At 35.0% G+C, this 14,306-nt stretch overlaps 1 protein-coding gene across 4 annotated transcripts in view; it reads left to right on the top strand.

Moving 5' to 3' along the window:
* Positions 1-14,306, top strand: part of tmem131 (transmembrane protein 131) — a 41,008-nt gene that overhangs the window by 11,689 nt on the left and 15,013 nt on the right. For 3 of the 4 annotated variants that reach the window (XM_048199759.1, XM_048199760.1, XM_048199758.1), the window contains exons 3-18: positions 2,351-2,391; positions 5,117-5,185; positions 7,158-7,278; positions 8,516-8,632; positions 8,732-8,854; positions 8,973-9,053; positions 9,134-9,284; positions 9,364-9,420; positions 9,537-9,598; positions 10,438-10,546; positions 11,001-11,109; positions 11,191-11,344; positions 11,427-11,597; positions 11,723-11,833; positions 12,003-12,137; positions 13,949-14,053. In XM_048199759.1, the coding sequence (XP_048055716.1) occupies positions 2,351-2,391; positions 5,117-5,185; positions 7,158-7,278; positions 8,516-8,632; positions 8,732-8,854; positions 8,973-9,053; positions 9,134-9,284; positions 9,364-9,420; positions 9,537-9,598; positions 10,438-10,546; positions 11,001-11,109; positions 11,191-11,344; positions 11,427-11,597; positions 11,723-11,833; positions 12,003-12,137; positions 13,949-14,053 (1,716 nt within the window). Of the gene's footprint in view, positions 1-2,350; positions 2,392-5,116; positions 5,186-6,690; positions 6,740-7,157; positions 7,279-8,515; positions 8,633-8,731; positions 8,855-8,972; positions 9,054-9,133; positions 9,285-9,363; positions 9,421-9,536; positions 9,599-10,437; positions 10,547-11,000; positions 11,110-11,190; positions 11,345-11,426; positions 11,598-11,722; positions 11,834-12,002; positions 12,138-13,948; positions 14,054-14,306 lie in introns of those variants that run through there. The other variant, XM_048199761.1, reaches the window with a different exon arrangement.

The raw sequence follows: 14,306 nt of genomic DNA, 5'->3' as shown, positions 1-14,306 counted from the left end.
GAAACACTATGTCTGTCAACTGTGAAGTGTTTTGAAGCTGTTGCAAACAGAGTTAAAGGAATAGTTCACCCAAAAATGAAAATGATCCCATAATTTACTCACTCTCAATCCATCCTAGGTGTATATGACTTTGTTCTTTCAGCTAAACACAATTGGAGTTATATTAAATAATATCCTGGCTCTTCCTAGCTTTGTAATGGTTTTGAATGGCGCCCAAGTTTTTAAAGCTCCAATAAGCACATGCATCCATCATAAAAGTAATTCATACGATTCCTGTGGGTTTTCCTATGTCATACGTCGGGATCACCGTTCCGCCGGAACTTGACTCTCTTGTGAACATGCATACGGCAGTTGCCGGAAGCCAGTGATTATAGTTTATAAAGTTTTAAATAACCCATCACATCGCTTCAGAAGGCGTTTATTAACCCACTGTAGTTGGATTACTTTTATGATGGATGGATGCGCTTATTGGAGCTTCAAAAACTCGGGCACTATTCAGTGCCATTATAAAGCTTGGAAGAGGCAGGATATTATTTAATATAACTCTGATTGTGTTTTGCAGAAAGAAGGTCATACACCTTGGATGGCTTGAGGGTGAATATATTATGGGATCATTTTCATTTTTGGGTAAACTATTCCTTTAATGAAACAAATTAACATTGTTTTCCAATTTCACATTTTTATAGTAATATTATTATTATCAACCTTCATTTTATGTAAGTTATACAGTATTTGAAGAAGTAAAGTGTGATGAAATGAAATAAAAACAAACACAGCACATCTTCCTCTTGGTTTGTCTGGATACATAAACGCACAAAGCAACTGGTGCAAATCGATTAAAGCTAATAAACATACTGAGGACCTTTTATGAGACAGTTATATTAATGAATCTTTCAAAAGAACTCTCAAATGGTCTTGCTGAATTGTGTGTGCAATTACTGATTTAACATCAGTTACGAAAGGTGTCATTGATTTTGTTTTGTTTTCTTGTCTCACCTTCTGTTATGTAAGGGTTATGTGATTTATATATAAATATATTTAAACTGTATTGTAATAAAGTAAAATATATTATAATAATTGTAAGTTACGCAGGTATTTAGGGGTTGGAGTTTCTTTTCCCCCTCTGAAAAAACAGACTTCTGTAAGAAAGACTTATGCCCGGTTCAGACTACACGATTTTAGCCCGGTTTTGCCACAATCTGCTTGACTTTGTAGGGATTTGTAAACTGCAATGGGCGTCAGGATGCAAGATTCGATCATTTCAGCTCGTGTAGTATGTCATAGTGAACGACAACCGATACCGTATCTGTGATGCGTTACGATGTCTCGACAGAAAGATTGTATCCATGCAATCTAGATATGTGTCCACTTTTGAGTTTTTCTGATGACAAGACAGCAAAACACGCTGCTAGCCATTGTTTGTTTACTACGCTCACGGCACCTTCTGTCAGTCAGTGGTCCCGCCGCCTTCGATGACGGCACGCACGTGGTTAAAGATGGCAACTGATGAATGGTCGGGTAACATGTAGTCTGACATGTTTCTTGTCCACGACACGATAATATTTTAGGAGTCAAAATCATATATAATCTGACACAATGACTCTCGTAAACAACAAAAATATTGTGTAGTCTGAACCCGACATTACACAACCACATAAAGTAATTAGCTGAATTGAATGAATATTGTGAAATACCACTTTTTTGTGATACTCCAGTTGTCAATAATTTAATTTTTACTCAAGGTTGATGAGAGCTTTGCAGAGCTTCAAAGCTTTATCTAATTTTATGTTTGATCGAGTCTTTTTAAGGCTTTTGTTTTATCTTTTTCTAGTACTGTATGTTTCATTCTTTGCAGTACTAGTCATGGTTTATTAGCCTTAAAAAAGGTGTGGCAGCGTAAACAATTTTGTTAAATGGATTTCATTGCACAATAAAGTGTTCCCTAATAATATAAAATATCTGAGCGGTTTTGAAATGATAGGCTAGCTGTAATAGTCCCTTGAATGGACTATGAACTCTATGATCTTAGTGGTTTTGTGTACATGAGAGTTTGGACTTTTGTGGAAATGTTAAGGTTTTTAAATAGACCAAACCTCACTCCCTATCCGGCTTTTTCCATTTTATTTTAGTCCTACAGAAGTGAACCTCAGTGAGGACATCTCCACCAGTCTAAAACACACTCAGTGTACACAAACAGTAGCCCATACATATAGCAAGACTTTAACACTTTGGTGGGACATGTTTAACCTAGACCATCTGTCTTTTTAACCTACTCTGTCTCTGCTTTAGTTGTCCTGCTTATTGGTGCTATTAATTTTAGAGGCTAATTTTGTTTCTTTTCTTCTTACAGACAGAGTCTGATATTGATCTTAGCTTATATCGTCAAAAAAGGTAAGGTTACATACACCCAGAGATTTTCTTCTTGCTTTGTTTTGTATGTGCTTGGCCAGAGCTAGCATGTGGTTTATATTAGACTGTCCAAGAAACATTTGTTTGGTACTTAACGAGACACGTGAACTGAACCTTCCCACTAAACTATGAGATGTTCCTGTGCTCAAGGGAAAAAAACAACAGAGCAAAAAACACCAGCTGTCATTTCATCAGACTCCCTTCGCATTTCAAATGATTTAATCAGATTCAGATACTCTCTTGGCGGTTATTTGGCACTCAGTAAGTTGTCACACAGCGGACGAAGGAAATGAATCAGTGGAAGACTGAACGGCGTGTTTATGCTGTGGCATTTTAAGTACTTCAATGATTTTACTATGTAGATCAGAGTTCAGGTGATTATCAGGTAATTCTGTCCCCTGTGAATATCTGTCATATTGAGTTTATGAAGAGTTACACAACTCCGTCCTTTAAGTTTGTAGGCAGAGGAACTGGTGTTAAAGAGCAACAAGTCAAAGACGGAAAAGTTATCGTTCTCTTAAAAGCCAGAAGAATTTTCATGTTCACATTCCACCTTAAATGTTTTTATTTCAGGTGTGCTTTGAGCTAATTCCAGTAGATCAACTTTTTGTGTACTAGGTGGCCTATTCATTTACTCAACCAATCACAGCTTTCCAGCTCGAGGGATTTGTCAACCTACTCGGCTGTATATGCTAGCGGTGGCTGGTTTTCATTGGCTGATTGTCTTTGTTATGACTCGTCATCTCATCTGAAAGAGGAGACACCCTCAGTCGACACCATCAGCATGTCATGTACAGTTTAGCATGCATGCCAAGTCTAGTGCAAGCAAGAAAATGAGGAAGCAAAAAAACATGTTTTTTTTTTTTTTTTTTTTTTTTTTTTACAAAAATATGTAGCTTAGTGGTCTAGTGCTAATAAACTTTGTGTTTTTCTCTTATGCTTATGGATGGACAGTTTTTCTGTTGTGTTTTCAATCTAGTGTCTACTTATAGTGGTGTTTTTATTGCAGCTACTTAGGGTTATTTTTTATTTTTTACTGCAGTTGGGGAAGTGGTTGGCACTGCTGTGTTAGGGACTTTGTTGCAGCTATTTTTCCTTTTGTGGTTTGTGCCACTGGACCAGTCAACCTAGTTAATGCCTTTTGACACTTTATATTTGAAGAATTTCTCTGATCTCATCCCACAGAAACATTGCATGACACATTAACATGTTTTATGTGTGGCAAATTAATCTGCTGGTGGTGTATTTATTTCACCCTTTAGCTCAATTCTAGTTCATTTTGTCTAAACTGTGTAGCATGAGATTATTTTGCCACTGTTTATTTGAGTCGAGCTTTAAAATCATCTACATTTAGTTCATATTAGTGTTTGTTATCCGTGCATAAGCTGCAGTTGAGAGATTCACAAGATACAGGCTGTATTTAACTCTCACACATCGGCGTGCGACTTGACATGTCACTTTCTGTTAATCTACAAATATGCTGCTAGTCTTGCTCTGGAGAGACAATGTCTTTAGTCAAGTAGAATGACTAATGTGTCTGCCACTCTAACACTCTCATGGTGTGAGAGCCATTATAAGTTTATTTTAGTAGGTTTACATAAGCTTTGCCTTATGCGCAGATTTTTGGGGTCTTGTATATGAGTCTGTTTTAGAATGCGTTGCCCCTCTATGAAAACATTCGTTATGTTAGTAACTTGCCAGTGGAGAGAGTCTATGTAATGAATAGCTCTATAGTAGAAATTCTTTGAGATCCTGTTAAAATCAGGGTTTACTTTAGTCTTTTATCTAGAAATTAAAATGAATAGTAATTTGTAATTATTAGTTATTATTATCATTATTATTATTTTTTCTTTTTAAATTATCCATTGGTATAATTATTTATTATCATAATTGATGATAATAATTGTTAGTTAAATAATAGTCATCATCAAATAAGTAAATAATAAAAAAAATAACTATACAATAAATATTATTATACTCCCATAAAAACAGCAAAGACTTCATTTCAAATATTTTTTTCTTAGTTACTAACTAAATCACATCAGCTTCCCAATGTAATTTTTTTCCTGTGATCTTAGAATTGAAAATTTCATTTAGCTACAGTTAATTCTTCGACTAAGTTTTAAGTGAGTTTGCTAATAAATATCCTTGAAGGCAAATATATTGTTATAAAAACAATGATAATATCTTAGGCCACATTAGTGGGGCACACCCTAAAATAATTGATATCTGACCCAAGGGACCATATCATTTATCATAGATTCATTTTACTATTTAGTCTGCCATTTGCAAAGTATTGCCAAAAAATGAGGAGAGTAGTGTTAAATGAAATATGGTACAATGGGGAGGGGCGTTGTTATAGATTTTAAACTTTGAACAAATATATGTGTGAATGTGGTTTGGTTTTGATCCAGATCTCTGAGTCAAATGCTTGCCCAGTGGAAGGAACGTTTACCTTAGTAGGTTCCTGAACTTTAATGTTTGGTGTAAACCTGATGCTTCCATGCTAGACAAAGACTATTTGTTACTGTGTATGTGTAAGTGTGGGTGTATCTTTCTCTTTGCCTGAAGGGAAATAGAGAGGCGTCATTTGATCCTCAACAGGCCATGTTGTGATGTGAATAAAAAGCACATCACATTGGATTACAAAAACTGGTGTCTCCCACTGTGAGCCCCCCTCATTTACTGTGTTCCCTTGCTCTTGCAGTGCATCCTCTCAGCGGGGGAACAGCAGACCCATACGCTTTGAGCCTCCAATGCTGGACTTTCATGAACAGTAAGGCAACTCTAACTGGGTAGTTGACATGACATTTAAAGCAGTGACAGCACAAATCCTACAGTACTATATGATATTGAAACATAACACAATTTTTCTATTTATTATTTAATGATGCATGAATATTACTATTAAGCCACTATTTATTGCGATTTTATATGAAAAAAAAATGAAATGGTGAAAAGACAAGTCACAGTCACTTAAAACATATTATATTATATTATATTATATTATATTATATTATATTATATTATATTATATTATATTATATTATATTAGTTTATATTATATTAGTTTATATTATATTAGTTTATATTAGTTTATATTAGTTTATATTATGCTGGCTTAGTATCACTTTTCTAGATTTAAAAAATGGCCAGTTTGTCAAAATTCTTCAAGTGAGTAAAGAAGAAAAATATTTTAGTAAGTTCCTTAATATCTTGCTATTGGAGATAAATATAACAAGCTATATATAACTATAAACTGATTACAGCACTTCCTTTAGGTGACCTAATCTAAGTAATGCTGGGTGGTTTTCCACAGAAGTTGCACTTGAATGTAGTTGTATTATTACACAGTTGTCATTTAAAGAAAGTGTCAACACCCTTCCATGCCTCATTAGATGCATTAGTTTTATTAGCTCACTCCCCAGCAGGTCAGGTGATCTCAACAGCCTATGACTCAAAGAACGTTCCATTCTTTGGTGATCATTTATAGATCTGTTCAATTTGTAGTCTTAAAGTGAATTGGCTTTTTACACAAGGATTTACATGTGAATTTCTAATGAGTTTTTAGAATAGCAGTTTTCAGTTTATGAATGAAATAAAGTCTCTGGTTTACATTACTTGAATAACCTTTCCTGTTTTGTTCTACAGTATAAATAAATTACACCATAAAATGATGAATAAACTGTGAAATGTTTGTTTTAAAGAGCCTTTTTAAAGCATTTATACTTAACTGCTTTGTTTTCCTTTCTATGTGCCTTACATAGTTATCATTTATGCAGTTTGGAATTAGGGCTGGGCGATATATCGCATGAGATTGTCACGCGCATTTCGTCAGTAAAGCCGGTTCCCTGATTACCGCTAAATCGCCATCACCTGCTTTCAAATGGAGCGGCATTTAATAGACAGAGCCGTAGATCACTGAAAAGCCACGCAATATCGCGTTCATTATCGAAGGCGATTCATCTGCGATATGAACGCGATATTGCGTGGCTTTTCAGTGAACTACGGCTCTGTCTATTAAATGCCGCTCCATTTGAAAGCAGGTGATGGCGATTTAGCGGTAATCAGGGAACCGGCTTTCTGACGAAATGCGCGTGACAATCGCTTGCGATATATCGCCCAGCCCTATTTGGAATGCACTGTCTGTCAGTGTGTGGATTTGTAAAACAAGCTTCCTAATATTGTCCTTACAAATATGGGTGTATGAGATTTTTCTGCTGGTGTTCTACCAGATAACCCTTACTTCACTCCCTCTTCTTTGCATTATTTTATGCTAAGTTTGAAGTCTCTTCTACTTCCTATGGAGTCATTGTACAGCACTGATCAGGCCAGTCCCTCTTTTACCAGCAGCAAGCAATAGAACCTCAGATAAATTTGTATCTCATCCTGTATCTTGTGCTTTAATCTCATACTGATAGCATGTGTGGCCAAACAGTTTATTTATATGTTATTCATTATTTAACACTTAACAACAATTATTTGTCTTATGATTTTATCAAAACACTTTTTAACAAATTGATTTTGTTCATATATACTTGTGTATAAGCTGATAAATAGAAATGAGCCACCTCAGATGCTGAATTGATTATTTTTTTTAGTTTACCTGATTCTAATTTGATTTAACATTAATAGTCATTTTCATAGGTTAAAGCAATGATTGACTCAAGATTGAAGTCAGTATGTACCATACTCTTCTGTCCTTTTCCTGGTGGCTAAATGTTCTTTTTTTTCTTTGCATTTCATAGGCCAGTTGGAATGCCAAAAATGGAAAAAGTTTACTTACACAATCCAAGTTCAGAAGAAATAAGTTTAATATCAATATCAGCAACAACATCACATTTTCATGCATCCTTTTTTCAGAATAGGGTAAGTATTTTATTTTACACATATACATATACATTAAACGTGTGTGTGTCATGGTTAAACCGTTCAAAAGTTTAAGCAAGGATGCTTTAAATTAATCCATTCATTGATTCAAATTAAATAAATTCTGTTCTTTTGAACATCTAAGAATCTTGAAGAAAAAAAAGTATTATGGTTTCCACAAACATATTAAGCAGCACGACTGTTTTCAATGTTGATTTTTTTTGAGCACCAAATTAGCATATTAAAATGATTTCTGAAGGATTTCTGAACACTTCACACTTAAGTCTGCAGTAATGGCTGATTATTTATTTCAGCATTTATTTCATATTTCACAATATTACTGTTTTTGATGTGTTTTTGTTTAAATAGATGCAGAGACTTCTTTCATAGACATTAAAGATCTCACTGACCTCGAACTTTTGAACAGTTGTGTATTTATCACAGGGAAACCCTAGGTGTGATCTACAAACTAATGCTGAGACAGTTGTGACTTCCTGTTCAAACCTAGCAAAAAAAAGAACAGAAGAAATGTTCTTTTAACTTGTGTGCCAGCTGCTGGATTTGTGTGGTAAATGCCTCATCTTATTTTGTGGCGCAGGACATGACATAAATAAACGTCTGAGCTCACACCAAAGCTCATCTGACAAAGACCTCCGTGGAGACATCTCCTTGATAATTTTGATGTGTGAAGGGAGTCATTTAATGTCACCCTTACACACATTCACGTCAGTGAAACAGCAGGACGCTGACCTCACTGAAGCTTCTAATTAAAGCTTTTAGTGTGTGTGTGTGCTCACACTCCAGGCGGTTATAAATTAAACACATCCCACCTGTTCCTGACACCTGCATAAATCAGCTCCTCTCTGCCCTGGCTAATGACTTGTGGTCGACCAGATTTGATAATCAGCAGCCGTAAACTCGGTGTACTCTTGGTGTTAACATTCATTTCGGGTACTACATTTGAAATTGGACGATGCTAAACACAAGTGTAAACTGGGTCAGAAATGTTTTCAGAATCATCCAGTTCAACCAATTCAGAGGTGTTTGAAAACGCATGTTTGTGTTTAGATTAAAATAATATAAAAGTGATATAAATCTAAAAATATATATTTATATTTATATTATTGTTTTTGCTTTATTAACACAACGCAGTCTGACAATAGTGAGTGACGTGTATGGAGTGATGCATGTAATCTTGCATGCTGTATATGTAACACTATCCATCATTTACTTACAGATAATTCCACCTGGAGGCAACACCTCATTTGATGTGGTGTTTCTAGCTCGAGTAGTAGGGAATGTAGAAAATACCTTATTTATTAACACATCGCATCATGGAGTGTTTACATACCAGGTACATTTCATATGCTTAAAAATGTTGTTCTGCATTTGGTGTACAGCTATTAATACATTGATCTTTTGGACAGAAGATGTGACTGTAGTTTGATTTTAGGTGTTTGGTGTGGGTATCCCCAATCCTTACAGACTCAGGCCCTTTGTAGGGGCCAGAGTTCCAGTAAATAGCAGCTTTTCTCCACTCATAAGCATCTTCAACCCACATAGTGAACCACTGCAGGTACGCAAAACTCTTCAGCTTAGCATACTGCTCCTATCATATTTTCTTTTACTGGTGGGCCATTTTGATTCTTTATCTTCTTTATCATTGTCTCCACCTGGTATTTCTATGGTTTCAGGTTGTAGAGATGTACACCAGTGGAGGAGACCTACATTTAGAGCTGCCTACTGGACAGCAGGGTGGCACCAAAAAATTATGGGTGAGCATAACTTTTTATTGTAAATCACTGTCGAGATACAATTGATTATTTTCACATGCTAAATTTTCTGTGTTCTATAGGAGATCGCTCCATTCGAGACAAAGGGTGTGATGAGAGCCAGCTTCTCCTCTCGAGACGCTGACAACCACACAGCCTTCATAAGAATTAAAACTAATGCGTCCAATGAGGACGAGTTTATCATCCTCCCTGTTGAGGTTGAAGTTACCACAGGTCAGTTAAAATCACTTTTTCTGAGACCATCTGATCAATATTATTTCAACTCTGACTCATGTTTTGTGCATCTTCCCAGCACCTGGTATATACTCCTCCACAGAGATGTTGGACTTTGGTACGCTTCGATCGCAAGGTATGCTTTTTTCCCTACTACATTTGACAGCAGTTTGGTAGAAACAGCAAAACTGCAGGAGACTGATACTGTGAGGGGAAAAAGTAACAATCATCTGTGTCCTTTCAACTTTACAGATCGACCAAAACAACTGAATTTGCATCTGTTAAATTCAGGAGCAAAAGATGTATCGATCATGGTAATTTATAGGGCTTGTTTGCATGGCTTATTTGTACACTACAGGAAGTTTGGGGTCGGCAAGATTTTTTTAAAAATGTTTTTCAAAGAAGTCTCTTATGCTCACCAAGATTAAAATTTGTTTATTTGATAAAAAAATGCAGTATAAACACAATATTACATACAAATATTATTCCACTTGACAATTTAAATGTAATTTATTTTATCACAAAGCTAAATTCAGCAGCCATTACTCCAGTTTTCAGTGTCACATGATCCTTCAGAAATTATTCTAATCTGTTCATTTGGTACTTAAACATTTTAGTTACTCTTTTTTTTTTTTTTTAAGAGTATTTTAGTTACTCTATATTTTACGTAATTGCATTGTACTAACTCAGATGTAATAAGTACTGAGTAATATTAATTAACTACATGTACTTACGGTTATGGTTGGGGTTTGGTTTATGGTTAGTTAGTTGTAATTATACATAATTTACTGTTATTACTATAGTAAGTACATGAAGTAATGTGTAACTACGTCACCTTAAAATAAAGTGTTACCAACATTTATTTTTCTCAGTGTTGAAAAAACTGTGATGCACCTTTTTTCTGGATTCTTTGATGAATAGAATGCTCAAAACAGCATTCATTTGAAATGGAAATCTTTTGTAACAAATGATTGTACTGTAATTTTTGATCAATTTAATTCATCCTTGCTGAATAAATGTAGTCATTTCTTTAGGAAAAAAAATCTTACTGACTCCAAAATTTTGAATGGTAGTGTAAGTCTGGCAAGGTTTTTGATTTAACCAGTGAATTAAATATCTCTTTTAATACTCTTAATGTATTTGTTTTGTATAGAGTGTTAGGCCAACTCCATCGAATGAAGCTGTCACAGTTGAGTTCAAGCAAATTACACTAAAAGCTGGAGAGAGCCGATATACCAAAGTTGCAAGTATTAGTTTTGATGGTAAGTACTGTTCTTTTTAGAGGTGTCATTAGGAGGGCATTTGGCCTTTGTCAAATTAATCATAAAATGCACCTCTGTATTGACTTGATGGTCAGTAAACAGATTTTTATCCATAAGTCAAATGTTTATTAAGTGTAAGGAGGAGAAGGTAGAAGCTTTTGGGGTCTCAAAATCTGTAATGATCATGTGGATATTAATTAGAAAAAAGTTTTTGATTAAAAAATAAATAAAAATGTGCATATTCTGTATGGAGCTAGTAATAACTTAGATGTGATCAGAAAAGTCACATCAAAGCAGCTAAAGTTTGTTTATAGTGTTACCAGTGCTTTTTCATCCTCATGAAATTATTTATTTTAGACAATGTATCCATTGTTTTACATGAAACAAAATGTTTGTTTACAGATATAACAAAAGAAATGTTTATGGCGTTTTTTTATTTTTTTTAACATTCCAGCTTCAAAAGCAAGAAGATCAGATCAGTTTTCTGGAAAAATAACAGTGAAGGCAAAAGAGAAAAGCTACTCAAAACTTGAAATCCCTTACCAAGCTGAAGTTTTAGAAGGGTAAGGATTCACCAGCATATGTTTAGAACTAGTGTAACTTTTTTTTGTAACTAGTTGTGTATTTATGCTCACCGTTTCTAGGTACCTGGGCTTTGACCACACAGCCACCCTGTTCCACATCAGAGACAGTCCTGTAGATCCAGTGGACAGGCCCATCTACCTCACTAATACTTTCAACTTTGCCATACGCATCCACAATGTGTCCCTTCCTGAAGAAGCCAAGACAATGTTCAATGTGAGAGGCTATTCACGTTTTTGTCAGCAGAAAACTTCTTTAGAGTGTTAAAAAAGTAAAACATTGTTTTGTTTTTCCACAGGTGCATAATTTCAGCACACCAGTTCTTATCCCTCCCCATGAGTCCCGCTACATTTTCTCCCTTCTGTTTCGACCAGTAAGACCCTCCATCCACATCGACAGCAACATTCTCCTCATCACCAATGCTTCTAAATTTCACCTGCCAGTCAGGGCCTACACAGGCTTCTTGGAGGTACATTAGCAACAGCTTACACATGACAAACTGTCACTAATGCAACCTAATTCTGAACTTTACATTTTGTAAATGCATTTTGTTTAATTTTAGAGATTATATGTCTTTGCTTTCTCATTTAACAGCCCGTCGTTCTTCCTCCCTGTCTTCGAGAGCATATCTTAGACTTTGGTGTCCTTAGTGCCACAGACACCAGCAGTTTGGTGTTTGTGGTGGTCAACAGCAACCCAATTGAGGTACAAGGTCATCATGTTCAGTACTTTGTGTCACATTTTGTAGGATAAGAATAGCAGTTCTCTTTTAAATTTTCAAGACATTACTGAAGTGAGCAGTAATGTTGATATGGCTTTTTCTCTATGAATACATGTTTCATATATATGAATACATGTTTCTCTGTGCTTACAGTTGGAAATAAAGTCATGGTTGGTGACAGGAGACAGTCTGTCATTGGAGTTGCTTAATACAGAAAGAGGGAACAGAAGTATAGCACTGAGCAGAATTCAAGAGCTGCAGAACACATCAGCCGCCCAATACAAAACCGTAAGTGTGCGGTCTTTATCACTCCTTTACTGTCCATTACCAAAACCTGTTTAAATCATTTCAGAATCATTTTTCTCTGTAATGGACAACATTTCACAGAGGGTGAACTAACCTTGAAGGGTTAGCTCACCCAAAAGTGAAAATTCTGTCATTAATTACTCACCCTCATGTTGTTCCATACCCGTAAGACCTTCGTTCATCTTCGTAACACAATTAAGATATTTTTGATAAAATCCGATGTCTCAGTGAGGCCTGCATCGCCAGCAAGACAATTAACACTTACATTGCCCAGAAAGCTACTAAAGACTATAGTGGTTCAACCTTAATATTATAAAGCAACGAGAATACTTTTTGTGTGCCAAAAAAAAACTAAATAAAGACTTTATTCAACAATATCTAGTGATGGGCGATCTCAAAATACTGCTTCATGAAGCTTTGAAGCTTTACGAATCATTTGTTTCGAATCAGTCACATAAACTGTTTTAAATACGTCTTTAGTAGCTTTCTGGGCAATGTAAATGTTAATTGTCTTGCTGGCGATGCAGACTGAGCCATCGGATTTTATCAAAAAAATATCTTAATTTGTGTTCCGAAGATGAACCAAGGTCTTACGGGTGTGGAACGACATGAGGGTGAGTAATTAATGACAGAATTTTCATTTTTGGGTGAACTAACCCTTTAAGTTGTCTAGTAACTAAGATATATATCTCTGTATTTCATATTAAAAATCTGATAAAAGTATTTACAATCCAGATGCGCTAAATTATCCAGTATAAATATATAATGTGGTTTAGTAGCATTGTAAAGTGGAAAGTGTGGATTTGTGAAAAGCTGTGCTAGTGGTTGTAATAGTGATACTAATACCATTACGAAGTACTAAGGCTATTACAAGAACTGTTACAAAATGTTGAAAAAATTGACTACATTCCAAGATTCTTTATTTTCATTTATGTTCATATTTTTATTTGAAATATAAATAGTCACCATAGGATCAACTTAGAACCTGAAATGGCACACTCCCCTACACTAAATATTGATGATTTTTTTTTCCTTCTCTGCTCAAATAGTTAAATATATATGATAAATATAAATATATATATAAATATTTTGTGGTCTTTGTCATTGAAAATATTTCAGATTTTAAAGATTGGAGAAACAACTGATAAACAAATAGAGCCATACATGGCTATCTCAGATTGGATTATATCTGCAGGCAGTCATATGACTTCCGGTGGAATCTTTGCATGTCCGTACTTGTGGTAAAATTGCAGAAGTGTTGCAAGATTTATGGTTTTGGGGTACTGCAAGCACAGAAGTTATTTCATACATTTTTCATTTTTTTAAAAACACCCCAAAAAAGGTAATGGAAACTGAATGGTACAGTTCACAGAAAAATGCTTTAGTTAGACTTTTGTTTTTATATACGTAATGTTAGATTTACACTGAAAAGAGTTAGTGCATTCAATTTAAAGTTTATTATTCCATGTTGTGATATTTATAGGACCATCACACAATGTTCCAGCATTAATGATCAGTATAGAATCATGCTCATATCCATGTAATGAGGGAGGATTTATAAAGTTAACATTATCGAAAGAGTTCAATAATGTAAAGTAATCCCTGCATATTCTTTGCCGTATTTTTCATATTTTAAAAGTAAATGTGAGCATCGGGAAGGGTTTATGAAGTTGTGTTCCATTATGTATGTGAATATTTATTTTTTTTTATAAAGAAAAGCAGGATGGTTATAGGACTGTCATTTGTACGTATAGGTGTTCATAACTCTGTATTGCATGTCGGTTTCCTCACAGGTAATTTTAGCCTCAGGCTATTACGCAGCATTTAAAGTCACTTTGGTGGCTAAAGCTCTCGAGGGATTTTATGATGGAGCCATACACATTACAACAGACTATGAGGTATGTGTTTCGTCCAGAAAAATGTGGGTCTCTGTTACCTCTTTCCACAAAACTGGCTCTGGGTGTTGTGCCAAAGCTGATGCTTAGGCAGGGGGATCAGTGAACTTAAATCAATCAATGTTTTGTCACAGGCCTATTTATTGTGTGTGTGTGTGTGTGTGTGTATGTGTATGTGTGTATATATAGTGCTTAATTTGTAAATGAATAATTGCTGGATAATTGCTATTTTTGATCCGTCAATTATTCATCATTT

The sequence above is a fragment of the Megalobrama amblycephala genome, linkage group LG8 (assembly GCF_018812025.1).
Source record: "Megalobrama amblycephala isolate DHTTF-2021 linkage group LG8, ASM1881202v1, whole genome shotgun sequence".
Taxonomy (NCBI): Eukaryota; Metazoa; Chordata; class Actinopteri; order Cypriniformes; family Xenocyprididae; genus Megalobrama; species Megalobrama amblycephala.
The sequence above is the reverse complement of the archived record's forward strand: the minus strand, read 5'-3'. Positions and strand labels throughout refer to the sequence as shown.